The sequence below is a fragment of the Nuphar pumila genome, chromosome 7 (genome assembly GCF_984573655.1).
Source record: "Nuphar pumila chromosome 7, dmNupPumi1.hap1.1, whole genome shotgun sequence".
Lineage (NCBI taxonomy): Eukaryota > Viridiplantae > Streptophyta > Magnoliopsida > Nymphaeales > Nymphaeaceae > Nuphar > Nuphar pumila.
In genome coordinates, this window is record NC_143255.1 from 25,638,897 (window position 1) to 25,666,773 (window position 27,877).

Sequence of the window (27,877 nt, forward strand, 5' to 3'; positions counted from 1 at the left end):
TCAAACAGTTCCTATTACCATTCACATGGTCGCAGTCATAAGGATTATCAGATACTTAAAGAACACCATAAAAAAAGGCATATTCTTATCCTCCTCCTCCTCTCTTAATTTACTTGCTTATACTGACTCTGATTGGGGGGGCAACCCCGATGATCGTATTTCCACCACAGATTATTGTGTATTTCTTGAAGAGTCACTCATATCTTGGAGATGTAAGAAGTAACAGAAAGTATCTCTTTCTTCTACGGAGGCAGAATATCGGGCGATGGCTACAACCACCACTGAAATTATTTGGTTAAGAAGCTTTCATTCTCCACTCCTTCAAAGCTGTGTTGCGACAACAAGAGTGCTATCTACGTTGCCAGCAATCACACCTTCCACGAATGAACAAAGCACATAGAGATGGACTGTCATTATGTTCATGATGAGTTCTTACGGGGTACCATTCAACTTCCATATGTTCCCACTGAGTACCAGCTAGCGGACTTCTTCACCAAAGCTCTGTCATCGCCTCGATTTTACTTCCTCAGCAAACTCTCGGTGATCTCACCATGTGTTTGAGGGGGGGTGTTAAATTATGTACTATATATATATAGATCATGACACATATCCATATATATATGGTCTATCTATATATTTATAAATATATATATTTCCTTTGTAATACCCATTAGGGGTAAACCTATCTTTTTACTCATTCACGCACATATGTACTTTTTTCCCTTCTTTTATTTTTCCTTTTTCCTTCTTTTTCTTTTCTTCTTTTTCCTTTTCTTTCTTTTCTTTTTCTTTTCTTTTTTCTTATTGAAAGGGCCCACCATATGGGACGTTGGGGCTTCCAACGGTCATATTTATGACGGTTGAAAGGACTCCAACGTCCCATATGGAGCCCTTCCAAAGGCTCCTTTTGTCTATAAATAAAGGGGGTTTTCCCCTTGTAATGTAAGCTTCTTTGAAGCCATCTAAGAGTGAAATACATTTATTTCTTCTCACTTTGTGTGTTTACCACTTTTGTGGTTTATTGTATTTTCGCTCATTAGTGGCTACTTTGTATATGTATATACGTTTGCGTGGCTCGTGGAGATATCAAGTCCCTTTCTTAGCACTTCATTACAGTCCAAGTCAACTGGGTTGCTGCCCTACAAACTCAACCTAGTTGGACCAAGCAGCATAAGTCACTGAAGACGTTCAAATAATGCTTATATTATCTTCTACTTTTTCTTTATGATGAAAACTTGAGAGGGAGTCAATAGCTTAGATATGCAGAGACAAGGTTCAAGGGATAAAGCAAGTCTTTTCATGTTACACTGCTTGTCAAGTGATTATCAATGTCTAACACTAGAAATGATTAGTTGGTGAGATGTACAAATAAATATTACATATTAAGAATTTTTCTTCAGGCTAATTGTGTTTGCACATTTCATAATATGAAACAAGTATGACATGACAACACAAAAACAGTATGGATTAAGGAAACAGACAACTATTATCTTTTATGAAGAATGGTTGCATTACAACAAAATGATGCGATAAAAAGGAGAAAGTGATCACTTTTGTAGCTAAACCACTAATTCAGAAGAGCAGAACATCAAATAGTAAGAAAACTGTGACCACAACAGAAACATTAGCCCTTCACATTGTGGCAAATACCGCTCAAAGCTTTATTTACATATAACTTTCATCCTTCATCATCATGTCCACTATATTTTAAGTTGCATGGAAAAGACATACTAATAGAACAATTCTGAAATAAAATAAACCATGTTCATCATTAAAAAGAGAAACTATAACAATATTTTCTTTGTTGGCTTTTTTTCCTTTTTTTCTCTAACAACAATGAACTTCACCTAGGGGAAGTCAATACCGATATCAAAATATTGCTATTTCATATCTTAATTAGGAAACAAAGGATGCATAATTTTCATTTTTTTGCTTTTTTTTAATTTATAATGAAACTATAATTACAATTATAAGTTTATTATGCTTCAACTTTTAGCTAAGAATGCAAAGAGTAAGTAGATCATATGCAGAGAACCATAAACAGATGCAACAAGAACACAACTAACTGACAGAAGCAACTCATCTATGAAGTCGATCATACTTCTCTGACGGTTACATAGTCTTTCACAGGGTTCTCGACTGCCGCATCCACGACATGGACCAACAATCTTGTTCTACGGAGGTGCCTCAAAAAATTTCTACCAAGACCCTGCAAAAAGGAATCAACAGATTAACATCTGAAATCCAAATTAAGGTCAAATGGGGCAGGAAATGATGCCGAAAATCAAATTACTTTTCCCAGATGTGCGCCTTCAATGAGACCAGGCAAATCAGCTAACGTTGCTTGAGAAGTATATTCTTGTGCCCCCAGACTAGGATCGCCATCAAGGCGACCAAGGTTAGGCATCAATGTTGTGAAAGGATAATCAGCAATATCTGGTTTTGCAAGAGTAATGGCAGCCAAAAGTGTAGATTTTCCAGCATTTGGGAGTCCCTAAGAAAGAGAAAATTGCAAAAAACTAAATGTCAAACTTTTTCATCATGTATATACAAACATTCACATATATGGAGTTCATATGCTTGAGGATTCAGAAAGGATTACCCCATTTAATCTGAAGAGTTAATTAGACCTCTCAAGTCTCAACTACCGACCCAGCCAATAAGATGCTTATTCACACAGAGTTGTATAAGTAAAACAGGTACCAAGTCGATAGAGTTCCCAAAGCATCAAATGTGTCTATGTTATCAGGTAGTCAAGTGGCCTCTCATTAGTATTCAACTATGGTGTAAATCTTAAAGATTGATGTTGCTCTAGCACTTTCACCAAAATTTATCTGTATCCTTATGGCATCAGTAGTTGTAAATGGAATACCTCGGACAGAAATGTACAAGTTAGACACAGCTCCACAAGTCAATATATGCAAAAACAAGTGTTTCATCTAAAGTTGCTAAGAAATGAATTGTATTACAACAACTACGCCTTCATCCCAAAACAATTGGGGTCGGCGATATGAACCAAAAAAGAAAATCATTCTGGGTCTTCCACATGAATCCTTCTCCTCCAATCATTTCTATCCAATGCCATGTCCTCGGTGAGGTTCAAAGCATTCATATCCTTTCCTATCATCTTCATCCATGTCTTCTTAGGCCTACCCCGACCTCTTTTAACTAATATATTTTCCTATTTCTCCATCCTTCTAACTTGAGCATCATTAGGCCTTCGCCGAATATGTCCAAACCACCGTAAACGATTCTCTCTCATCTTATTTTCAATGGGTGCAACACCTACCTTCTTACGTATCTCTTCATTCCGAATTTTATCTTTTATTGTATTTCCACACATCCATCTAAGCATACACATCTCAGCTACACTCATTTTTTTAATATGATGTCTCTTGGCAGCCCAACATTCCGTACCATATAGTAAAGCGGGCCTAATAGTCGTCCTATAAAACTTTCCCTTCAACTGCAATGGCATTCTACGATCGCACAACACTCCAGTTGCACTTTTCCATTTCATCCACCCAACCTTTATCCTATGATTTACATCTCCATCAATTTCTCCATACTTTTTTTTTCTGTTTCTAATAAGCAAGCTGAGATTCGAACACAAGACCCCGGTTATGATAGTGTGACCCAACTGTCCAGCTATCTCTATCAACCTCTGAAAAGCTCAAATATTTCACATAACCAACTGGACGGTCCATACCTCCCAATCAGAGACTCAATGGCTGTTTAGACTATGACAAAAAAAGCTAGAAGATATCTGTGGCAGAATTCAAACCTCAGACCCCTCAGCTAAGATGATGTGATTGTTAGTAGTCCATGTATCAAATACAAAACTAGTATCAAATGTTGTCATCAATATTGAACAGAATTAGTGCCATGAATACTTGAAGATAAGAGACAAGTGTACAACAACAACAACAACTACGCCTTCATCCCAAAACAATTGGGGTCGGCGATATGAACCAAAAAAGAAAATCATTCTGGGTCTTCCACATGAATCCTTCTCCTCCAATCATTTCTATCCAATGCCATGTCCTCAGTGAGGTTCAAAGCATTCATATCCTTTCCTATCACCTCCATCCATGTCTTCCTAGGCCTACCCCGACCTCTTTTAACTAATATATTTTTCCATTTCTCCATCCTTCTAACTGGAGCATCATTAGGCCTTCGCCGAATATGTCCAAACCACCGTAAACGATTCTCTCTCATCTTATTTTCAATGGGTGCAACGCCTACCTTCTTACGTATCTCCTCGTTCCAAATCTTATCTTTTATTGTATTTCCACACATCCATCTCAGCATACGCATCTCAGCTACACTCATTTTTTGAATATGATGTCTCTTGGCAGCCCAACATTCCGTACCATATAGTAAAGCGGGCCTAATAGTCGTCCTATAAAACTTTCCCTTCAACCGCAATGGCATTCTACGATCGCACAATACTCCAGTTGCACTTTTCCATTTCATCCACCCAACCTTTATCCTATGATTTACATCTCCATCAATTTCTCCATACTTTTGAATGATAGATCCCAAATATTTGAAACAATCATCCACCCGTACTTCTTGCTCACCAAGCTTCACTACACTCCCATCACTACTTCGTTGCTTACTAAACCGACATTCCATGTATTCTGTCTTACTCTTACTCAACTTAAAACCTCTTGCTTCCAATGTCTGTCTCCATAATTCTAACTTAGCATTAACCCCAGCTCTAGACTCATCAATCAAAACAATATCATCAGCAAACAACATACACCACGGCACATTTTCTTGAATTGATCTCGTAAGCTCATCCATCACTATAGCAAATAGGAAAGGGCTTAAAGCAGATCCTTGATGTAACCCAACCGTTATAGGAAAATTGGTTGTCACCCCTCCACAAGTGCGGACATTGGTTACTACTCCTTCATACATATCCTTAATTATACTAATGTACTTGAGAGAAACACCTTTCTTCATCATTGTCCACCAGAGAACGTCTCTAGGTACTCTATCGTATGCCTTCTCCAAATCAATAAAAACCATATGCACATCTTTGTTCCTCTCTCTATTTCTCTCAATAAGTTGTCTAAGAAGATGTATAGCTTCCATAGTTGATCTTCCAGGCATAAAACTAAATTGATTCTCCGATATCATGACAATCTTCCTCAACCTAGACTCAATCACCCTCTCCCAAAGTTTCATAGTATGACTCATGAGTTTTATACCACGATAGTTTGTGCAATCTTGTATATCACCCTTATTCTTATATAGAGGCACCAAAGTACTCTTCCTCCACTCATTAGGCATCTTATTTGTCCGCCAAATCTTGTTAAAAAGATTTGTCAACCATTCTAAACCTTTCTCTCCCAAGCATTTCCAAGCCTCGATAGGTATACCATCTGGGCCAACTGCCCTTCTTGATTTCATTTTCTTCAAAGCCTCTGCAATTTCTTTCTTTTGAATCTTGCGCATGAAGTCACGATTCATCTCATGAAAAGGAATGGACAAGTCTCCAAGATCTTGAGCATGACTTTCATTAAATAGCTTATCAAAATAATCTTTCCACCTCTCCTTAATCTCCTCATCTTTGACTAAAACCCTTTGTGTTTCATCTTTGATACATCTAACCATACCCAGATCCCTCCATTTCCTATCTCTCATCTTTGCAAGCCTATAAATATCCTTCTCGCCCTCTTTGGTATCCAACTTGTCATAAACCTCCTTATATACCTTATCCCTCGCGTTCCGAACTACTTTTTTAGCTTCCTTCTTTGCTATCATATACTTATTCAAATTCTCATTATCCAGACTCTTACTTAGATTTCTATAGCACTCTCTTTTAACCTTAATAGCTACTTTGACATCCTCATTCCACCACGATGTATCCTTACCTAGCGGTGCACCGCCTTTAGACTCACCCAATACCTCCTTACCCACCTTTCTCATGCCACCCGCTATCTTATTCCACATTGATTCTGAATCCTCCTCGAGACACCAATCAGCTACCTTAACTACCTTCTGTACAAACATTCCTTGTTTAGCTCCTTTCAGTGCCCACCACTTAATTCTAGGATCTATCCTATGTCTATCCCTTTTGTGGCATTGTCTAATTCTAAGATCTAAAATTAAGACTCTATGTTGTGTAGCTACACTTTCTCCCGGTATAACCTTACAATCGATGCAACAACCCCTATCTCTCTTTCTAAGTAGGAAAAAATCTATCTGACTCGTATTAACCCCACTTTTAAATGTTACTAGTGTCCAAGACAATAATATGATAACTGTAACTGAAACTGAGGAATCAAATCACATAACAGTAATTGTGGGGGATAAAATAAAGAGATAAGGCTCACAGTAATCACTAATTTGTAAGTTTAGGACTAGTTAGAAGTTGCCTCTGCTAAATATCATCCTACAACTATGAACCATAAGAAGGAAAAACTAATACAATAGTAAAAAACAGTGGAACTTAAAACACATCATCGATCATGAAAAACTCAGACAGACCATTGTTATGAAAAACTCAGACAGACCATTGTTAATCCTTAGGTTCAATACCACAAATGGGCTATGTTCCACCAACAATAGTGAAGTAACGTAAAGAGATACCAGCACATTTACTAATTGAAGATTTTATAGAAAAAGGAGAACAGAAGTGCATGCCAAAAATCTATAGGGGCAAAAGTGGGTCAGTTAAACATGAAGTGACCAATTGGACACAATTCTGCATAGTTAGACCCACAGGATCGGTGCAATTTGAACACCATGCTCACAACCAACATGATATTAATGAAGATGATAATCTGCATGCATGCACACAGATGATCTGAATCCATAATAAATAATTTTGAATTATTATTTCATTAACATGCAATCAATAAACCAGCAGATGCTGAAGCTATCAGGCTCAAAATGATACATTGAGCAAGAGGATGCATTTCAAGCAAAATTACAGATAAGTTTGTAATTTTAATAGGAAAATGGATACACATCTCTTACTCGTACATACCACTACACCAACATCAGCAACCACTCTTAATATGAGCTCCAAACTGACCTCTTCTCCTGGCTGACCCAGAACCAACACCTGCAAATTTTTCAGCACCAAAATCAATTAGAAACATTAAGAATTCTATTAAAAATGAGAATTTTTTTTTAACAAAATCCATGACTAACAAAGACAAGTTAATATTTGAGTTGCAAGTCCTTATAAATCATCTCAATTACGTCCCAAACTCATTTCCTGGAAAAAACATCTTTATACATTGAAAGTGTTCGTGTAAAGCACAATTAAACCTTTCAGTGACAAGCTATGCATGCATGGGCCCCAAAGGTCCATTTTATCTGTATACCAGTGTACAGTGTCTTATGGTCAGAGTGTTAACATGATCAACTTATCCACACATTCATTTTCCCTTTCCTATGAAATGATATTTGATATAGCCACATCCAAACACGGAAACAAAAAACATTGTAATGATGCTTCTAAAGTGCAGATTCAATAAATTCACTGACTCTATGAAGTGCATTAATAGGAAATACTTAAAAATATAAAATGAAAGCCCAAGGAATCAATATGCACAATGACAAGGAATAATTTTGAGTAAACTAACCTTATCAGTTTCATCCCTCATAATATTCGTGGTCATAGCCATCAATCTTTTTTTTCTATGCTCAGGCATCTCCAGCAAGCTAATCTACTACAGTAAAAAATATATAAATAAGTATAACAAGACATGGAGCAGGTATCTATGCAAGAGCTTGTAAGGCTAGGAAAAGTGTAGAAATAGGAAAATAAGTGATGATGAAAACAAGAGATAGAGAGATACAAAAATATATCACCTATAGATAAGTTACATTTCAATTGATTGGTCACAAGGTTATGATGAAATTCTAATAACCTTAAGAATATCATATCATACTGCATATCATGTATGTAACCAACATTTATTTAAGACAATGACGATTATTAAGTAAACAATAAAAAGTACCTCAGAAAAAGAGTTGATATATATACATATATATATATATATATATCATAGTCACCTGTATTGTTAAAGGTAATTTCTCGGCGAGGGTATTTCTCGGAGCGATTTTCAAAAGTTGATAAATATCAGGAATATCTCAGCAGTTTAAAAAAATTTAAAATATAAATAATAACAAAGAAGCTAAGAAAATAATAAGTTTTGCATTATTTTTCTTTCAAAAATATAAAGAAACATGTTTTAAAGGTTTTAAAATATAAAAGAAACAAAAAAAAATTGTCTCAAAAAATATCGCGATATTATCACGATATTTTGTTTCTGGCGATATTTTGAAATATCACAATATATTCCCGATATTATCGGCTACCTTGAAAAAGCCGATAATATCGCGACATTTTCAAAATATTGGCGATATCGGTGACAGTTTTATATATATATATATATATATATATATATATATATATATATATTACATATCTATATATCTATATATAATATTATATCGTATTGTATTATATTATATATATACACATACAATATGGTCTATGTGTGTGCATGTGTGCATGAATGCATGCATTTGCAAGTTCACACATACATGTGGCTAAGGGTGGGCATCAGGCCGGCCCGGGCCCATTTAGAACTCGGCCCGCCGAGCTTTAAGTGCGGCCCAGCCCGGAGATAGCCCGACCTATTTACTAACGGGCTGGGTTTTAGCCCGGTTCTTAACGGGCTCGGGTTTGAAGAGCAGCCCATTGGCCCAACGAGCCAATGTGAAGCAGGCGGGGTCAAGCTCGGCCCAAACCAAATCCATTTGTAAATAGTAATAATTATCAAGTTTTCAACTTCTCATGCACTCAATTAATTATCTTTTTAGTTTTTATAAAATTAATGTAACTAATTAGGTAAATAGTAATAGTTACCAAATTACTATGCAAGTTAATTTTTTAATTTTAATATTATTAAAAAAATAATAAATAATTCAGGCCCATCGTGCCGGGCCGATAGTCCGCAGACCAGCCCAGGCCTGACCCACATATATAACGGGCCGGGTTTCAGCCCGGTACCTAACAGGCCCGGGCCTAAAACCTTGGCCCAAACCCAACCCATGACGGGCCGGGTCGGCTTGGCCCATCGGGCTGCCCAGCCCGTTGCCCATCCTTACATGTGGCTAATATGCACATATGCTAACGGTAATAACTTCAATTATTTTGTCACTCTAACATCCACACGACAAAAAACAGCCACATTTAGATGGTAAAGGCATGATCATTGTGATCATGACAGAAAATAGATATCACTTTGCTAAAAATACATTTTTTTTTTTAATTTATGACCCGAAGAAACCGCACCTGGCATGAAGACCTAGTCGCACTGGCTCAGCCTGCCATACCTACGGTCTCCGTGCCAGCAGCGTAAAACTTCGAGGCTAGGACCCCTGCCCCCAGGGCCTATGCTACACACTGGCTTGCGCAAAGGGGCAACACCCATGAGAATCGAACCTTGACTGCCCGTCTAGCAGCCAAGGACCCACCTCACTACGCCAACCCCCCTTGGGGCAAATACATTGTTTTGTTGAAAAAAGAAAATCCATTTTGACCTAACAGATCCATCCAAAATAAGAATGAGATTCCAAATAAAATACTATGCAAAATACTAATGCCCACGTCATGTCACTACTTTTTCAGCATTGGTTGCACAAGTAGTTTACCTGGTTTTAAAAATAATGAAGATAAAAAAAAACTCCATGTCCTATACAACATTATTGCTTCAGAGATTATGGAAACCCTTTAGGAATAGTGAACCTAAATTATAACTTACAAGCAATAAGAAATTTCAACAAGTCATCCTTTTCATTAAGCATTAATGCCATAAATAACAATGATATGTAGGAAACACTCACCCCTCCTTTTCCGCCCCTGGCAACAAGTACATCATCACCTGGATGCACAAGATCTGCAAGAAACTTTCCCCCTTGCTTGCGTTTCACCACAGTGCCTGTCATATAAGCATCATACCTAGAGGTTAATGTTCATGGAGCCAATCAGATAACACATTCAAGTTTATGAGTTACTGTAACAAGATATCTTGCCTAGAATATATCTTGCAGGTACAACAGCCACTGGAAACAAAAGGCCGAACACTGCACCCCCATTCCAATTTGATTTTCAGTATAATTCTAAAGATGTTTCAGATCTTTTCAACCAAAGTTTGAAAAGTATATGCTCACAACCACCAAAAGGCAGTATTTAGTAGCATTTTTTATTACTATGTGTGTTTGTGTGTGCAATGGATGCATATATAGAAGTCATAACATATGCTGCAAATATGAAAAAACAAACAGTATGCTAAAAACAAAATCCAAGTTTTATGCACAAAAAAATATCCCATGGCACCAACAATCAGCTCATCAGCTCAAAGACTTCATCCTCGTAAGCAGGATTTGTCAAAGGACACCGAATATAAAGAACAACAACAACAACAACTACGCCTTCATCCAAAAACAATTGGGGTCGGCAATATGAACCAACAAAGAAAATCATTCTGTGTCTTCCACATGAATCCTTCTCCTCCAATCATTTCTATCCAATGCCATGTCCTCGGTGAGGTTCAAAGCATTCATATCCTTTCCTATCACCTCCATCCAAGTCTTCCTAGGCCTACCCCGACCTCTTTTAACTAATATATTTTCCCATTTCTCCATCCTTCTAACTGGAGCATCATTAGGCCTTCGCCGAATATGTCCAAACCACCGTAAACGATTCTCTCTCATCTTATTTTCAATGGGTGCAACGCCTACCTTCTTACGTATCTCCTCTGAATCTTATCTTTTATTGTATTTCCACACATCCATCTAAGCATGCGCATCTCAGCTACACTCATTTTTTGAATATGATGTCTCTTGGCAGCCCAACATTCCGTACCATATAGTAAAGCGGGCCTAATAGTCGTCCTATAAAACTTTCTCTTCAACCGCAATGGCATTCTACGATTGCACATCACTCCACTTGCACTTTTCCATTTCACCCACCCAACCTTTATCCTATGATTTACATCTCAATCAATTTCTCCATACTTTTGAATGATAGATCCCAAATATTTGAAACAGTCATCCACCGGTATTTTTTGCTCACCAAGCTTCACAAATATCATTCTAAAGAATGTTCTCAGCATGAGAGTATCTCAGGCTCTCAGATATTTTTAATTGATTGATTAAGAAAATAAAAAAAATAAAAAAAATTGAAAACAAAGAAATTTCAAATTTTAAGGAAAACAGAGATAAATTGTTTCAAAGAAAATTTCTGAATGCACATTTAACTAATGATAAATTATTAATAAAAACAGTGATAAATTATCAAAAGTTTGACAAAAGAGATAAGTTGAATATGTAGCTTTATTTTTGTCGTCTATTTAGGTCTTGGATACTATATCATGAAAAGTACAATTTATGATATTTGTAACATAGTTTAAAATCATAGTCACACTTATAGACAATATTTTAAAACATTTCAATATTATTACAATATAATGGAAAATTGACTTAAAATGAAAACCACCATGATATTTTGTCAAAATATTCTAATATTACCACAATATTATTGCAGTAATATAATGATACTTTCATTTATCTTTCTATAATTTAATATTATTTGTTATTATCTGTTATTTTTTATATATTTCAAAAACTTTTCTTCCTTTCTTACACTTTTTGCAAAAAGTAAAAATTATTCACTTTTAATACTAGCATTATTTTTTATATTTTTCAAAGGTGCCAGTATTTTATTATTTTCACAACCTGTAATAACCCAGAAATTGCTTTGCCAAGATTGATATTGGTGGCAATGGTTAAATACACAAACTCAGAAATGGAAATAAGTAATGCTCTTTTAAAACGTTTGTGGAAAATCAACATTGCATCAAATATTATAAAATAAAGTCAAAGATACCGTGAATGCAACTCATGTAGCTAATACATACCACTCAAGATTACATACTTTATGATCTTATTATATTCTTACACAAAATCTGAGTTCATCTTAAGTTATATAAAAAAAAAAGCTTTATACATGAAAAAGTCACAGCTGAAACAGATAGAGCACACATAGATCTGTAAGGGGTCAAACAAGAATCCTTTGTTAAAATCCTTCAGATCATGGCCTCGGCAAGCTTGACTTTGAGTCCTTTATTAAAAAAGAAAAAACTATAAGCAGATAGAGCATGCTCAGCTTTGTAAGGGGTTGTCCCGGTCCTTGTTCAAAACTGCTGAGATCAAGGACTAGGTAAATATGACTTTAAATCATTTGATTTTATGAACAAGTTCAATTCATTGGGTGAAAATTACAAACCAATAGGCACTGGAATGCGCAATGTCGGGGCAGCAACTCCATCATGTAATAGAGAAGTCAAGACACCCATAGCATCCACATTGCCACCTCGTTTTGCATTGTAGTGGATCTTCTTGTGAAATTCAAGCAAGGAGTCTTTGCTTTCATCAGCATATATAACTACATCACCTCCATGACCTCCCATTGGAAGTATAAGTGACCCATCAGCATCTCTTTTATACAAACTTTTTTTCCTTGTCTTCTCTTTTTCATTTTTACCATGAGATTTTGAAGAGGCTTTCTGGCTAGGCATACTAAGAACAGCACCATGTCCACCATCTCCAGAACGGACAGTGATAATAACGTGATCAAAATACTTGTGTGGTTCTCTTGTTAATGTTTCATTCATCGAGGAGTGTGACTCTTCCACCTTTGCAACTCTGCAATGCACCACATGGTATACATGACATGAAGAATGTCTCAATTCCCACAATAACCTGTCAATAAAAGATGTTGCAGCTCAAATGAATTACAAAGAAGACCCAAAATCAAAATAAAATAAAAAATCTCCTCTCATAGATTCATACAGTACAAACTTATGGTAAAATGCCCACCCATAACCCTTAAAAACAAAGTGTATTGCATAGTAAACATTAGAAAAAGGCGAAAATCTTGAAAGAGTGAAGCTCAATGAAATTGAATCATATAACACTTGCTGAAAACAAGCATCTAAATCCCAAGAGAAAAATTCAGATATAGAATGAAATAGAAATTGTAAAGGACTTAAAGAAGCAAAGAAACAATGACAGATGGTCTCATCTCCAACCACACATTTAGTAGCAGCCACATTTAACATAAGCAAGACAAGAAGTGCACAAAAGACTTCACAATACTTGGATAGTAACATCAGGAAAAGGAGAAGAGCAAAAGGAAGTTTATACCACAATGATTTGTGTCTTCACAACTCAATTACCATGTCAGTAAGTTGAGTAAAATTAAGAAGGATAAGGTGCTATAGTTTAGGGGCAAACACAATCTTCCAAAAATAATTCTTTGTTGGACATCTCATTCATCATGTAAAAACACATAATATGTGCAATAATAGAATAAATCATCACATGCCTATAACACATGTTGGATGATATCAAATTTGTCTTCAGACACAGCGAGTTATGAGAATATGCAAATAAAGTTACATCAAATATAAAAAAAAGCTACATGATACTGAATGATGAATGAACTCAAAGAAGAGAAAATATTTGTATTGAATTTTAAATTCATAAAATGCTTAAGTTCACCATTGATTAAGTCTAAGACAAATCCTGCCTTAAATCCAAAGGTTATATAATGTTTCAAAACCAAGTACCATAAAAAAGAAAAAGAAAATAATGACCAGTTCAATCAGTCAAATATAACCCACCTCAGTCCTCCCTCCATTTGATAAAAGGCTATAGTTCTTCCCCTCACTATCCTCATATGCATACATTTGATTCTAATATACTCTTGAATTGGCTTCTTCTCTCACTCCAACATTAGAATGTTGTGCTTTATCACCTTTTATATGGGCCTACAGCTAATGAATGCCAAACAGCGTACCAACTTCTGACTATGCAAATTCAGTCAGTGGTACCAAATCAATCTTGTAAGGTACCCCGAATATTTATTTGTTATAATCATCATATCATTGAAAATAGTCACATAGTTTTGAAAGAAATAGTGCAGCCCAACCAGAGTTACCGGAAGCGCCAATAGGTTAGGGGAAGCACGCTTCCCCGAAACGCACTTCGGAAGCACAAAACGCGACGCTTCCGAAATGCGTGGGGAAGTGCATTGTTTAATTAGGAAACGTGTTTCCCTTTAAAGGGAAATGTGTTTCCCTTTAAATGAAAACACACTTCGAGCGAGTGAGTTGTTTAAAAAAAATTTAAAATCGATGGACAGTTTTGCCCTTTTCTTAAACTTTTTTTACCAAAAAATTTAAAAGAAAATTTTTTGTTAATGAGGGCAAAATGGGGATTTTTGAAAAACCGTGAACAAACAAAAAATGAGAAGGCGATTGCTAGGATTTCTTTCTCTTCGTGTTTCACTCAGAACTCTATCCTCCCTCTCTCTCTCTCTCTCAAGTTTTCGCTTTTCGCCTAGCGGCGACCTGCACGACTTCTGACGACCTCCACCGACCGGCGATAAGGATCTTTAGGTACATACCCTTTTTCCTTTCTCTTTAACTCTCCTCTCGCTCTCTCTATCTCTCCATCTCTTCTCTCACTCTCTCTCGCTCACTGTCTCGCATGATCCCTCTCTCTCACTCACTCTTACGCTCTCTGTCTCGCAGGATCCCTCTCTCTCACTCACTGTCTCACACAATCCCGCTGCTCTTGCTCTCTCTATCTCTTCTCTCACTCACTCTCACAGTCTCTGTCTCACATGATACCTCTCTCCCTTGGACCGTGTGAACTAACATAAGGTTCATCTTCCATTAGACAAGGATTAGGGTGAATGTTACAATTATCTTCCTTGAGCTCATCCCTGAACGCATTAGGCAGGGAATTTCCAGAAGAGTTATGTGACAAGGTTCTTGTTGTAGCCTTTATTTCTGCTACCTTCTCAGTGACGGTAGAATCAGTGCATGTGTTAGCACTAACTTTCCTGTTGTGGCTCATCACGGAAGGCAAGCAAGAATCAACCACAAATGCACACCCAGAAATAGCCTCAAGCTGTGGAACATGCATTTCATTTCTGGAATTTTCTTTGCTTTTGTGGTTCATCATTTGAAATGATACGTCCAACTGCTTTTGAGTGTCGTGCATTTTCTGGTATGCGGACTTGGATGTGACTGAAACATTCTCTGAAGTAGTGGATAAGATTCCATCTGAATTCTCCAAAGAAACAGTGGAAAGATTGGTAGGAACCTTCTTCAAAGACTTCCCTTCTCTATAAACTGTTAAAAATAAATTTTAGAATCTTTGTTGATATCTTCTTTAATATGACAAAGCTTACAAACAAGCCAAAATTATCCTGAGAATAAGATTTTGGTGGCTTACATTAGCTGCTTGATGAGAAAGACCAAGTAAATTTGTAATAGTCCAAACTGTGTAAGATCAACTTTTACGTTTAGGAACCCTTCGAGAACAAGAGAAAAAAAACATTGTGCACATAAATGTCAAAAGGCACTCTGCAGTTTCAGCAAAAACCATGATCATAGTTTGAGAAACTCATATGTTGGTTTATCTTTGAGCAAAGCTCCCATATGTTGGTTTATCTGTAATAATTTTCATAATAAAAATGTTTGATTTTAAAGTTGAAAGCATAAGGAGATATATGCTTTTGGGTGTTTTTTTAAGGATCTATGCTCTTGCAAGTTGTGATCTGTGTCCTGCCCTGCATCAAACTTTGATATGCCCTGCACCATTTAAGTGTTTGATTAAAATTTCTTATATAAAAATTCTTTGAGATAGTTTGCGTGTTTTCCTTTTATGCTGTTTGTTTTCCATTTATAGAAATTGCCAAAAATTCTTTGAGATAGTATACAGGGAAAGAATGACAATGGTAGAAGATTAGGAGCCAAATAAAAAACTATGGAATGCACATGCAATGCATATATGTGCAGGATTCCCTTTTACAACATGATTTATTGTATAAATTTCTCTAGCCAACAACATTTTGAAAGATTATTAACAATCATCTGCATAAATAATATCATTGATGGCACGTATTTCCAATTCTTTCCCACAAGTTTGTTGTTTTTGAATAATGGTCATTGCAGCATTCTCCAGAGTATTTCTTTTGTAGCTTGCATTAATGCAAAATATTTATTTTTTGTTTTAGTAATTGGTATATTATGAGAGTAATGATTTGTGTTCTTCACTCTCCATCCTTTGTTGTTAGTAATAGCGGCTTTAGACTGATGCATATACTTTTATGATGCAGGTATATTTGCATGTTTTTTGCTTCACTAAAGACCATCACAAACTACGATCTCGACAATTATGATGATGAGGATGATTCTTTTTGCAATTTGGAGCATAAATCATCTAATGTTGTTGGGAATGACAATGCCAGAAAGGGTAAGGGGTCTGATTGTCCATATCAGTTTGATGAAGGAAAAAAAAATTGTTTAGATGAGAAAGATGAAGAAGAATATGACTTAGATGAGTACAATGATGAAAATGACCCAGAAATAAAACCACCTAGCATGAATAAAATAATTGTGCTATGGCGCCATGTATTGAAACAAAAGAAGAGTGAACAAGAAAAGCAAGGTGAAACTCAGGTCTTTATGTGCAGGCACTACAAAAATATTTATCATGAATCATAAACTCGAGTTTTTGCATAGCTCAAGGGAGCTCCAAAGGGACAAAGTGTTGGGATTGCCTTTTGTCCCATAATCGCAAAAAATGCAGAGTTGGTAAGAAAAATTAAGAGGCAAGTTCGACGAATGAAAGTTTCATCAAGCGTATTTGAGTTAAAAAGATCAAGAACAGATAAATTAAAGCCTAGTAGCATGACTACATCTTTTTTTGCCTCTAGTAGAAGCCGAAATACAATTGATATTCGTGATACCTTTAAAAAGGTAGAAAGAGACGATATAAATCATAAAATTATTAGGTGTTTTGTGCAAATGACATACCTTTCAATGTGCTTCGATCACCGTATTGGGAAGAGATGATATCAGTAGTTAGTAAAGTGCCTAGATATAAACCCCCATCATATGAAAAAGCTCAAACAACGTTGCTTGACAGTGAGAAAGAGTGTGTTTACAGGGAGTTGAGTGAATTTTGAGAAAAGTTTGAGGAGTTTGGAGTTTCCATTGTCTCAAATGGTTGGACAAATATAAAGAACAAACACCTGATAAATATACTTGCATCAAATTGTTTTGGGCTGATGTTTTTATAATGCGAGCAACTTTTCTAATGTGCAACAGTCGGCTGCAAATATTGTTGAGTTTTTAAAGACTTGATTTAAAATTGTGGGGCTTTCTAATATAGTGCAAGTGATTACAGACAATGCAGCAAATTGCAAATTAGCTCATGAAGAATTGAAACAAACATATAAGTATATTTTTTAGTCACCTTGTGTTGTGCACACCCTTAATTTGATTTTCAAAGATTTAGCATATGAGTTTCATTGGTTGGGAGAGACATATTTACAAAGTAAAGAAATTATAAAATATATCACCAATCATTCGAAAGCATTATATTAGCAATCTTTAAAAGTAATGAAAAATTAGAGCTAATAAAGATTGTAAAAACAAAGTTTGCTTCACATTATACTAATTTGAAGCGCTTGCTTGATGTGAGGGAAAGCTTGAGGCTTACAGTCATATTAGATAAATGGAATGAGTGAAAACAATCATTCATTGATGAAACTATAAAAATGAGGGTTGTTACGACAGAAACAACTGTTCTTGATGAAGAATACTGGGATTATGTTCGTTTAGCATTAATGATCACAAAACCTATCTACAAGATGATCAAATTTTGTGATCAGAAAGGCCCTATAATTGGTGAAGTATATGAAGGCATGGACAACATGTTGGGAAAAATCAAAGACAATCTAAAAGGACAACCAGATTTATATAAAAAGATTCATAGGATTGTCTCAAATAGATGGGATAAAATAAATATGCTCCTCCATAGTCTAGCCCATATGCTTACTCCAAAATATTACGAGTCAAAATATATCAAGATCCCAGCACCAAGAGGGGTCAAACGAGTTTCTCCGGGTAAAAATTATATTCTATCTATTTAATAAAGTTTAAAGTTTAAACTCTAATGATTTAATTATTTTATTATTTCATTTGCATTTTCTTGTTATAGTTAAACACTTTTTTTTTGCAGAAAAAGACAATGATATCTTAGATGGTTCAATGCTCGCGCTTGAAGTCATATCTGCTGGAAATGAAGAACTTATTAAAGTTCGTGTGGGTTAGATCAGTTTGGATCTGATCCAGATCCAAACTACATATTAATTGTATATTGTATGCATGTGTTTATTGGGGCATACTTGTAATATTGTTTATGTTGTAGGTTTATCACGTCCATTAAAATTATTATCATCTATATAAAGGAAAGAGAAATAGGTCACGATTCTTAATGAAAAAGTTGTGACTGGTTCAACCCGAAATTCTGCGTTCTCTTCTTCTCCTCTGCTGATCTGTTTTGGTGATATCTCAAAATCTGATATGGTATCTAAGCTCTAGATCAGATCTAGGGTTTGGTATTGTCTCAAAAAACTGTGAACATTGAGATCGTTGTCTGATCCAAGTCAAGAGAACTTTTCCTCCCAGGTATCGATGATTCTCACTAAACTACATAAAAAATAAAAAATAAAAACGATAACTCATCATCTGATTGATGAGTTTTTCTTCTTCTTTTCTTCTAATTATTCCTTTATTTCTTTTGTCTTTCTCACATTCAGATTTATTGGATTTCTGTTTGCTTCTCTTAAATCTCGTTTTCTCTTTATTGGAAATATTCTTGATCGAAGTTTTCAAAACCCTAATATTCTAACGTCCCCAATAAATCTCACTTTTTGTTCTCATTTTCAGCATCAGTCTAAAATACCTATTCTATCTCAATCTAGTCGTGGATTAAGCCCTAATTCCTCTATTTCTCGAACTCTTAATCTGAAATCCTTTTTGTTAAAATCTTGTCGTTGATCAAACACTTGTTAATCTGTCATCAGTTTATTCAGTTCTCAAATATCTTTGCACATTTCCTTTCACTGCATATTGACGTGATCTGATTTCTGCAAAAAAAAGGCAGGCTGATTGCAGTGCAGATTTAAATTCAGTTGTGACGAGATAAACTTTATTTAAAATAATCTAAACAGTGATATCACGATAGTGTTTGATCGATCTCTCCATTCTTTCTTTCTTCATCTTTGTTGTTGCCATGGACAACTCTTCAATTCAACCTGGATTGTCATCAAACTTCCTTAGTCAGCTCATTTCTGAAAAACTAAATAATTCCAATTTCCTGACTTAGAAGAGACAAATCATTCCTTTAATTAGGAGTCAAGATCTCTTTGGTCACCTGTGTTAAAATGTAAAACTGTACATATATGTATATATAATAATATTATATTATTATATATATATATATAAATACATTTTAATTTCTTTCTTTTCTGTATTTTTTTTCCTTTATTTTTATTTTTTGTCTTTATGTCATCTAGTTCAGTTTGAACTAGAATGACTGTTGCTAGTCAAGTCCTGTCCAGACTTGACTAGCAATAGAGCTGTTGGACTGACACATTCCAACAGCTCTAAATAGAGCTGTTGGACTGTGCCCAACAGCTCTATTGAGTCCTCTTTCAGCTGTGTATATAAAGGGGTGCAGCCCCTCTTGTATTTTACTCCAATGCTTCTTAAGCAATTGGTTTTTCATATCAATAAAGAATACATTTTTATTTTTATTTTGTTTCCAGTTATACCCTTTTTAAGGGTTATGCTTTAGTGTCATTCTTGACACTTGCTCTTGTTAATCAAAGCTCGTGTTTCGAAGATCCCCATTTCATTTCATGGTATCAGAGCCGCGGAAGTACTAAATCTTGAGGAAAAGCTGCTTCGGTTTCCGTGCCCGTTTGCAAAAGTGTTCGCCACTTGAAGAGAAGTGTTTTATCACTTCATTGGAGAAGATTTCACATCTTGTTGTATTGTTTTTTTTTTCTTTCTTTCTCATTTTCCTTCTTGTTTCTCTTCTATCCCTATTCTTTCTCTCCTTGTAATCGATGGATGACAATGATAAAGTCACCATCATGCCTATGAAACTAAGCGATACGAACTATGTAACATGGGCTTCAATCATGAAGCACCATATATGGGGAAAAGGCTTATGGGGGATTGTGGATGGTTCCGATTCGGAACCTAAGCTATCTCTTACTAAAAAGGAGGGAGATAAAGACGTCCCTCTATCGGAAGAAGAGAAAATCAAGGCTATTGCCTCATACGAGAAGAAATGGAAAGAATGGAGAATATCTCATGCGAAGATAATGTCATGGCTTATCAATAGCGTTGACATTAAAAAATGCTCAAGTCTTGCCAAATTTGATCATGCCGATAAGGCATGGGAATACCTTAAGAATATGTATTCCCTTAAAGATATTGCACACGTGTGCAACCTCCAAGAAAAAGTTCGAATGATGACACAAGGAGACAAAACTATTCGTGAATATTACAATGGGTTGTCCGAACTTTGGGAAGAACTTTCCCTTTTAGAACCAAAGTGGCATTGTGCCGAAGACATCGAGCTTCGTCAGAAACAACTCGATGTTGAACATTTTTACCAGTTTATCACTGGATTAAGGCCGGAATTTGAAACCACTAAATCGGCCCTACTTCACCGGGGAAAAATTCCTTCTATTGTTGAAACTATTGAAGAGTTAACAATGGAAGAAAATCGTCTCCGGAAAGGTTCTTTAAAAATTGAAGATGATTCCGTTTTAGCCGTGTCTAGACCAGGGAATCATGTTCGATCATATAGGCCTCCTCACTTTAACCGACAAAATGGTGACTATGATAAGAAGAAAGTTATTTGTCATCACTGTCATGAACCGGGACACTACAGGCCACAATGTCCCAAACTTAAGGAGCTGAGAGAAAAAAGAGCTGCAATTGCTGGATCGGAGCCTAAAGATCAGGATGCACCAGTTTCCCTGGCCCAACTAATGGAGATCCTTCAGCCTCTCATCAAAGGTGCCTCTTCCTCATCTGAAGCTTCGACCGGCGCAGCAGCCTCATCTTTTTCTGATTTAGGTAAAATTTCTTGGCTTCTTGACTCTGGTGCATCTTTTCATATGACCCCAAATAATCAAAGTCTATCCAAATGTGTTAAAAATAAAACAAGTGTGTCAAAGGTCTTTACTGCTGATGGGACTTCTCTTGAAATAGAAGGAATAGGAGATTTTGAAAAAATTTATAAAACAAAAAAATTTTTTATTCCAGAAATTAGACATGTTCCCAAATTAAATTTAAATCTTTTATCTGTATCTCAAATTTCTGATTATGGGTGTAATATTTCTTTTTCTTCTCATGGTTGTTGGGTACAGGATCGCCAGTCAGGCAAGCTGATTGGGGAAGGCCATAGAGAAGGAGGACTCTATTACATGGATTTTTTGGAAATGCCGAAGAAAGCTTTTTGTTATAATATTCAAAAAATAGAGTTGGAACTGTGGCATAAGAGACTTGGTCACCCACATATAGCCAAAATCCAACATTTTCCAAATCTAGGGAAATTTTGTAACTCTGAATCATTTGATTGTAAAGATTGTATTCTCGGCAAAATGAAAAGATTACCATTTCAGAACAGAACCTTTTTCTCTTCAAGACCACTTGAATTAATACACTCGGATGTTTGGGGTCCTGCACCAGTAATTTCTAAAGGAGGATTTGTTTACTATGTTATTTTTGTCGATGATTTCTCCCGACATACGTGGATGTACTTTCTCAAACATAAGTCTGAAGTATTTTCATACTTTCAAACTTTTCATAATATGGTTAAAAACAAATTTCAAAATGATATTACTATTTTTCGCACAGATTCAGGGGGAGAGTTTTTATCCACAGATTTTCAAAATTATCTTAAATTGCATGGCATCACACATCAAAGATCTTGTCCTTATACACCTCAACAAAATGGACTGGCAGAACGAAAACATCGCCATATTATAGAAACCACTAGAACTTTATTAATAGCAAATCAAGTCCCTAAAGACTTTTGGGCAGAAGCTGCCTTAACTGCCACCTATCTCATTAATAGGATGTCATCTTCTTCGTTACAAAATATCACTCCCATTGAAAAACTTATGAACATTTCTCCAGACTACTCTAGATTAAGAATATTTGGGTGCAAATGTTTCATATTTACTGACAAAAATGATAAACTTTCCCCTCGTGCGATTCCCTGTGCCTTTTTAGGATATGCTGAAAACCAGAAAGGTTATAGATGTTTTGACTTCAAAAATAATAAACTATATGTGTCTAGAAATGTTTCCTTTCTTGAAAAGGAGAGCTTCTTTGATTTTAGAAAATTAAAAGACGTCACTGAGTACTCCTTTTTGCTAGATCTAACATCAACATCTGATGAATATGACCTTGATTGTAACTTTGATGATGATCCAAGAATTATTGATCTTAATGTTGAAAATGAAGAAGTTCATAGAGATACTAGTATTCAATATTCCAGGCGACAAGAGTCTAATACTCCATGTGCACTTGAGAAATATTCTAACATTCCAACTAGACAATCATCCCGAATCTCGAGGCCTCCAGAAAAGTTTGTATCATACGAGTCTTTCTCACCCACATATAGGGCAGTTATTGCATTAATTCACTCATATGAAGAACCATCCACATATTTTCAAGCAAAAAATGATATCAAATGGATAGAAGCCATGAAAGTTGAATTAGATGCACTTGAAAAGGCTTCTACATGGAATATTCAAGATCTTCCTCCAGGGAAGAAAACTATAGGATGTCGATGGGTTTATAAAATTAAAACCAAGAGTGATGGTACTCTTGAAAGATATAAAGCCCGTTTAGTAGCCAAAGGTTATGCCCAAGAATATGGGATTGATTATGAAGAAACCTTTGCTCCGGTGGCTCGTATGACTACTGTCCGAACCTTAATTGCCTTAGCTTCTATCAAAAAATGGTCTATTTTTCAAATGGATGTCAAAAATGCTTTTTTAAATGGAAAGCTAGTTGAAGAAGTATATATGGAACCCCCTCCTGGTCTAAGTATTCCTAAGGGTAAAGTCCTTCGCTTAGAAAAAGCTCTTTATGGACTTAAACAAGCACCAAAAGCTTGGTATGATAGGTTTAGTCGTGTTATGATTGATATTGGTTTTCAATTCTGTTTAACTGACACTGCTTTGTTTATTAAGAATTCTGATGCAGGGATCATTGTGCTTCTTCTCTATGTGGATGATATGATCATCACCGGAAGCGATAAACAGGGAGTTGAAACAATCAAAACACTTCTTAAATCTCATTTTGAAATGACTGATTTGGGCTTGTTAAGATATTTTTTAGGCATTGAAGTTGCTTATTCTCCTAGAGGATATTTATTATCTCAGACTAAATTTGCTTTTGATATTGTTTTCAGGTCTGGTATTACTGATGATAAGAAAGTTGACACTCCAGAAGTTGTTAATGTTAAAATGAAGATTGATGATGGAGAACTTCTTGCAGACCCTACTCCTTACAGACAGCTTGTCGGGGCACTTTCCTATCTATCCATTACCAGACCAGATATAGCACATGCTGTTCATACAGCAAGTCAATTTCAACATGCTCCTACTTCTGTTCATATGGGAGCAGTCATGCGTATTATCAGATACATCAAGTCCTCTCTTTCACGAGGACTTTTCTTATCTTCCTCCTCTTCTCTTGATTTAATTGCATATACTGATGCTGATTGGGGAGGTGATCCCAATAACAGACACTCAACCACTGGCTTTTGTGTCTTTTTAGGGGAATCATTAATCTCGTGGAGGTGTAAAAAGCAGCAGAAGGTATCTCTCTCATCCACCGAAGCTGAATACAGAGCCATGGCAACCACGACCATGGAAGTAGTTTGGCTCCGACGACTGCTTGCTGACATGGGAGTTGAAGCAACAAAGGCTTCACAAATGTGTTGTGACAACAAAAGTGCGATCTACATTGCCAGTAACAGAACATTCCACGAACGCACCAAACACATCGAAATGGATTGTCACTACGTCAGAGAGGAATATCTACACGGGATAATTGATCTGCCATATGTCACTTCAGAATATCAGTTAGCAGACCTCTTTACAAAGCCTCTCGCTGCTCCCCGATTTCACTTTCTCTTAGACAAACTTTCGCTCATTGTACCGTAAGTTTGAGGGGGAGTGTTAAAATGTAAAACTGTACATATATGTATATATAATAATATTATATTATTATATATATATATATAAATACATTTTAATTTCTTTCTTTTCTGTATTTTTTTTCCTTTATTTTTATTTTTTGTCTTTATGTCATCTAGTTCAATTTGAACTAGAATGATTGTTGCTAGTCAAGTCCTGTCCAGACTTGACTAGCAATAGAGCTGTTGGACTGACACATTCCAACAACTCTAAATAGAGCTGTTGGACTGTGCCCAACAGCTCTATTGAGTCCTCTTTCAGCTGTGTATATAAAGGGGTGCAACCCCTCTTGTATTTTACTCCAATGCTTCTTAAGCAATTGGTTTTTCATATCAATAAAGAATACATTTTTATTTTTATTTTGTTTCCAGTTATACCCTTTTTAAGGGTTATGCTTTAGTGTCATTCTTGACACTTGCTCTTGTTAATCAAAGCTCGTGTTTCGAAGATCCCCATTTCATTTCAACCTGGATGGATTAATTTTAGCTCCACCAGAATTCGTCACAAAGGAGAAAAATGATGCACAAGGGGCTATATCTTCCAATATTGTTCAAAATTCAGATTATATTTCTTGGATGAAGAGAGATCAAACATTTGATTGCTTACATCATTTCTACCTTATCACAAGAGGTGTTGATTGTCATTCTAGACGACTGCACAACTATAGAATTGTGGAACAGATTGACGCAGACTTATTCTCAGATATCGGAGGCCAGAGTCTTATTCCTCAAGCATGAATTCCAACTCCTCAGAAAAGGTAGCATGTCTATCATAGAATATTTGAATAAGGCGAAGTCCATTACAGATCAACTAGCCATTATTGGATGTGAGGTACAAGATAAGGATAAAGTACAAGAGACATTGAATGGTTTGGGCCAGATTATCATGTATTGGTGACATCTTTGTTATGTTTACCTATTCTCTCCACATTTGAAGACCTATGGGCAAAACTCTTATAGTATGAGATGTCATTAAAGGGCATTGTTGAAGATTCTGATATTCAGCCTGATTCTCATGATGTTTTAGCTATTGGCCTTTCTTTTGGTCATGGTCGTGGAGGAAACTACTTTTGAGGAGGAAGGGGTCGAGGAAGATATACAGGTCCAGGTTTGCTTCCCATGCCTAACATGCCACCCAACTCCAATGTGAAGAATCAAAATCAAAGGGTTGTTCCAACGCGTTATTTGTGTAATAAGAAGGGACACATTAAGGCCAATTGCTGGTTCAATCCCCAAAATAAAAGAAAGACTCCAAACAACGAGCACAAGAAAGAAGACAATGCTACTAAGGCTGATGGAGATGTGAAACAACTTTTATTGGCTGCATTGTCAGGGCTGCACTTGAAGCAAAATGTTCAAGGCTTATGGTATGTTGACTTTGGGGCAGCAACCCATGTTACAGGAGATGTTGGTAAGTTCTCAAGCTTAGTTCCTTACCTTGGTAAAAATAGTAATATTACTGGAGATGGATCTCACCATTATATCTCTCATGTTGGAAATGCAACCATTCCTCTGTTAAAATCATTTCTCAATCTGTCAAATGTCATTCATGCTCCTAATATAAAAAAGAACATTGTTTTTGTCTCTAGACTTGTCAATGATACAAATTCTTCTATTGAATTTGCTCCCTCTTTTGTGTGTGTCAAGGATCTTCAAACGGGGGAGACATTCGTTGAAGGGGAGTGACAAGAAAATATGTACATCTTCAAGGAAGATCCACATGCTCGTATAAGTCATGCCTTGAAGCCTTCATTGGAGTTTAAGTCATTTCAGTCTTCATCATCTTCGTCATGTCTTGAGTCTGGTTTTAGTCTTTATAAATGTAATAAGCCAAGTATTTGGCATGGTCGGCTTGGTCATTGTAGTCGTTCTTTTCTTGAGAAACTTGTGTCAAGTGAGTTAATTCCTAAGTTCAGTTTGCCTCTTGAGGAAAATGATAAAAAGTGAAGTTGTCAAATATGTAAGAGTCATGTACTTCCTTTTGATTCTATCAATAAAAGAGCTTCAAGGCCTTTTGAAATTCTTTATTCTGATGTTTGAGGACCTGCTCCCGTTTGCTCTACTTCTGGCAACCGATACTATGTTTTTTTCATTGATAGTTATTCTCGTTATACTTGGATATTCTTTATGAAACACAAGTCTGAAGTTTTTCGCCTATTATGCAATTTTCATGCTTTTGTTCAAAACCACTTTTCTACCAATATCTTGCATTTTCAATGTGATGGAGGTGGTGAGTACGTTTCAAAGGACTTTATTGATTTTCTCCAAAGTAATGGAATACAGTGTAGAGTGTCTTGTCTCCATACGCCTCAACAAAATGAGATTGCTGAGAGAAAACATAGACATATTGTTGAAACTGCCATGAGTATGATGCATGACAGCAATCTTCCTATCAGCTTGTGGACAGAAGCGTTTTATTTGGCGGTTTACATCAGTGTTGTGAGAGGCGTACGCCTCAGAGGTGAGGCGCACGCTCAAGGTACTGAGGCGCACGCTCAAGGTACTGAGGCGCACACTCAGTACCTAAAGTGTACTGAACTGGATCGCGCCTCCTTCGGCGACCAAAATCTGCGACGGAGTCTGACACAGGAACGGAACAAACCTCGCTGGAATCCAACAACCCATCGGCGTTTCCTCCGGAATCTGACAAACCAACATCAGAAAAGAGAAAAAAAAAAGAATTTCGTCCATGGAGACAAAGCGGATGACGCAAATCATCCCCTTTTTCTTCATCCTCGCGATCTCCCTCCTCCAGAAGACGGCATCATCCCGACCATCGATCACTCGCCACCAGGACTCCTGCCGTCCGATCGACCACCATGCCCTCCGGTCGGACCAGCTCACTGTCCTCATCAACGGCTTTTCGGAGTCGTATCTCCCTCTCCTCCAGGAACTCGCCACCGTCTATTCCTCATCTCCGGCGGTCCACTCCGTCTACGTCCTGTGGGGCAACCCCTCCACCCCGTCAGGAACCCTCAGGAACCTCTCCTTCCAGTCCCTCGACGCCCCCATCTACCTCCTCCGCGACCCCAACGCTAGCCTGAACAACCGATTCCTCCCCTGCCCCTTCATCCGTACGCGGGCGGTGGCCGTCTGCGACGACGACATCCGAATCGACGTCGACTCCCTCTGCTTCGCCTTCCAGGTGTGGCAGAGCCACCTGGAGAGGATCGTCGGATTCTTCGCCCGGTCGCACGAATTCGATCTCAGCCAGAGGTCATGGATATACACGATGAGCTCGAATCGGTTTTCGATCATCCTGACGAAATTCATGGTGGTTTCGGTCGATTATCTGAGAGAGTATTCGTGCCGGATTCCGGCGAGGGTTCGGGAATTGGTGGACGCGCGGAGGAAGTGCGAGGACATCGCCATGAAATCTGAAGCTTACGCTTCAACGCCTCGCTTCATAACATGCTCAACGCCTCGCTTCGCCTCATCGCATTTAACAACCTTGGTTTACATTATAAATCGTCTACCCATGACAATTTTATAAAATAATTCTCCATATTTCTTACTTTTTGAAATTCATCCTAATTACAATGCTCTGCGTGTTTTTGGATGCACTTGTTATGTCCATATTAATGAATCCTTCATAAATAAATTGCAGCCAAAAGCTTTTAAGTGCAGGTTTGTGGGATATGCAGATGATTATAAAGGGTATCGATGTTATGACCCTGTGGCT

General features: G+C 36.7%; 1 protein-coding gene across 3 annotated transcripts in view; it reads right to left on the reverse strand.

Annotated features, from left to right (window-relative positions):
- The window catches only part of LOC149831590 (putative GTP-binding protein OBGC2), a 53,233-nt gene that overhangs the window by 7,745 nt on the left and 17,611 nt on the right, over positions 1 to 27,877 (reverse strand). Inside the window, exons 2-7 of one of the 3 annotated variants that reach the window (XM_090014002.1) lie at positions 12,323 to 12,798; positions 9,880 to 9,974; positions 7,608 to 7,691; positions 7,004 to 7,081; positions 2,294 to 2,494; positions 2,102 to 2,209 (exon numbers count right to left, since the gene is read on the reverse strand). In XM_090014002.1, coding sequence (XP_089870128.1) covers positions 2,102 to 2,209; positions 2,294 to 2,494; positions 7,004 to 7,081; positions 7,608 to 7,691; positions 9,880 to 9,974; positions 12,323 to 12,798 — 1,042 coding nt within the window. The remainder of the gene's footprint in view (positions 1 to 2,101; positions 2,210 to 2,293; positions 2,495 to 7,003; positions 7,082 to 7,607; positions 7,692 to 9,879; positions 9,975 to 12,322; positions 12,799 to 27,877) is intronic. The other 2 variants (XM_090014004.1, XM_090014003.1) reach the window with 2 other exon arrangements.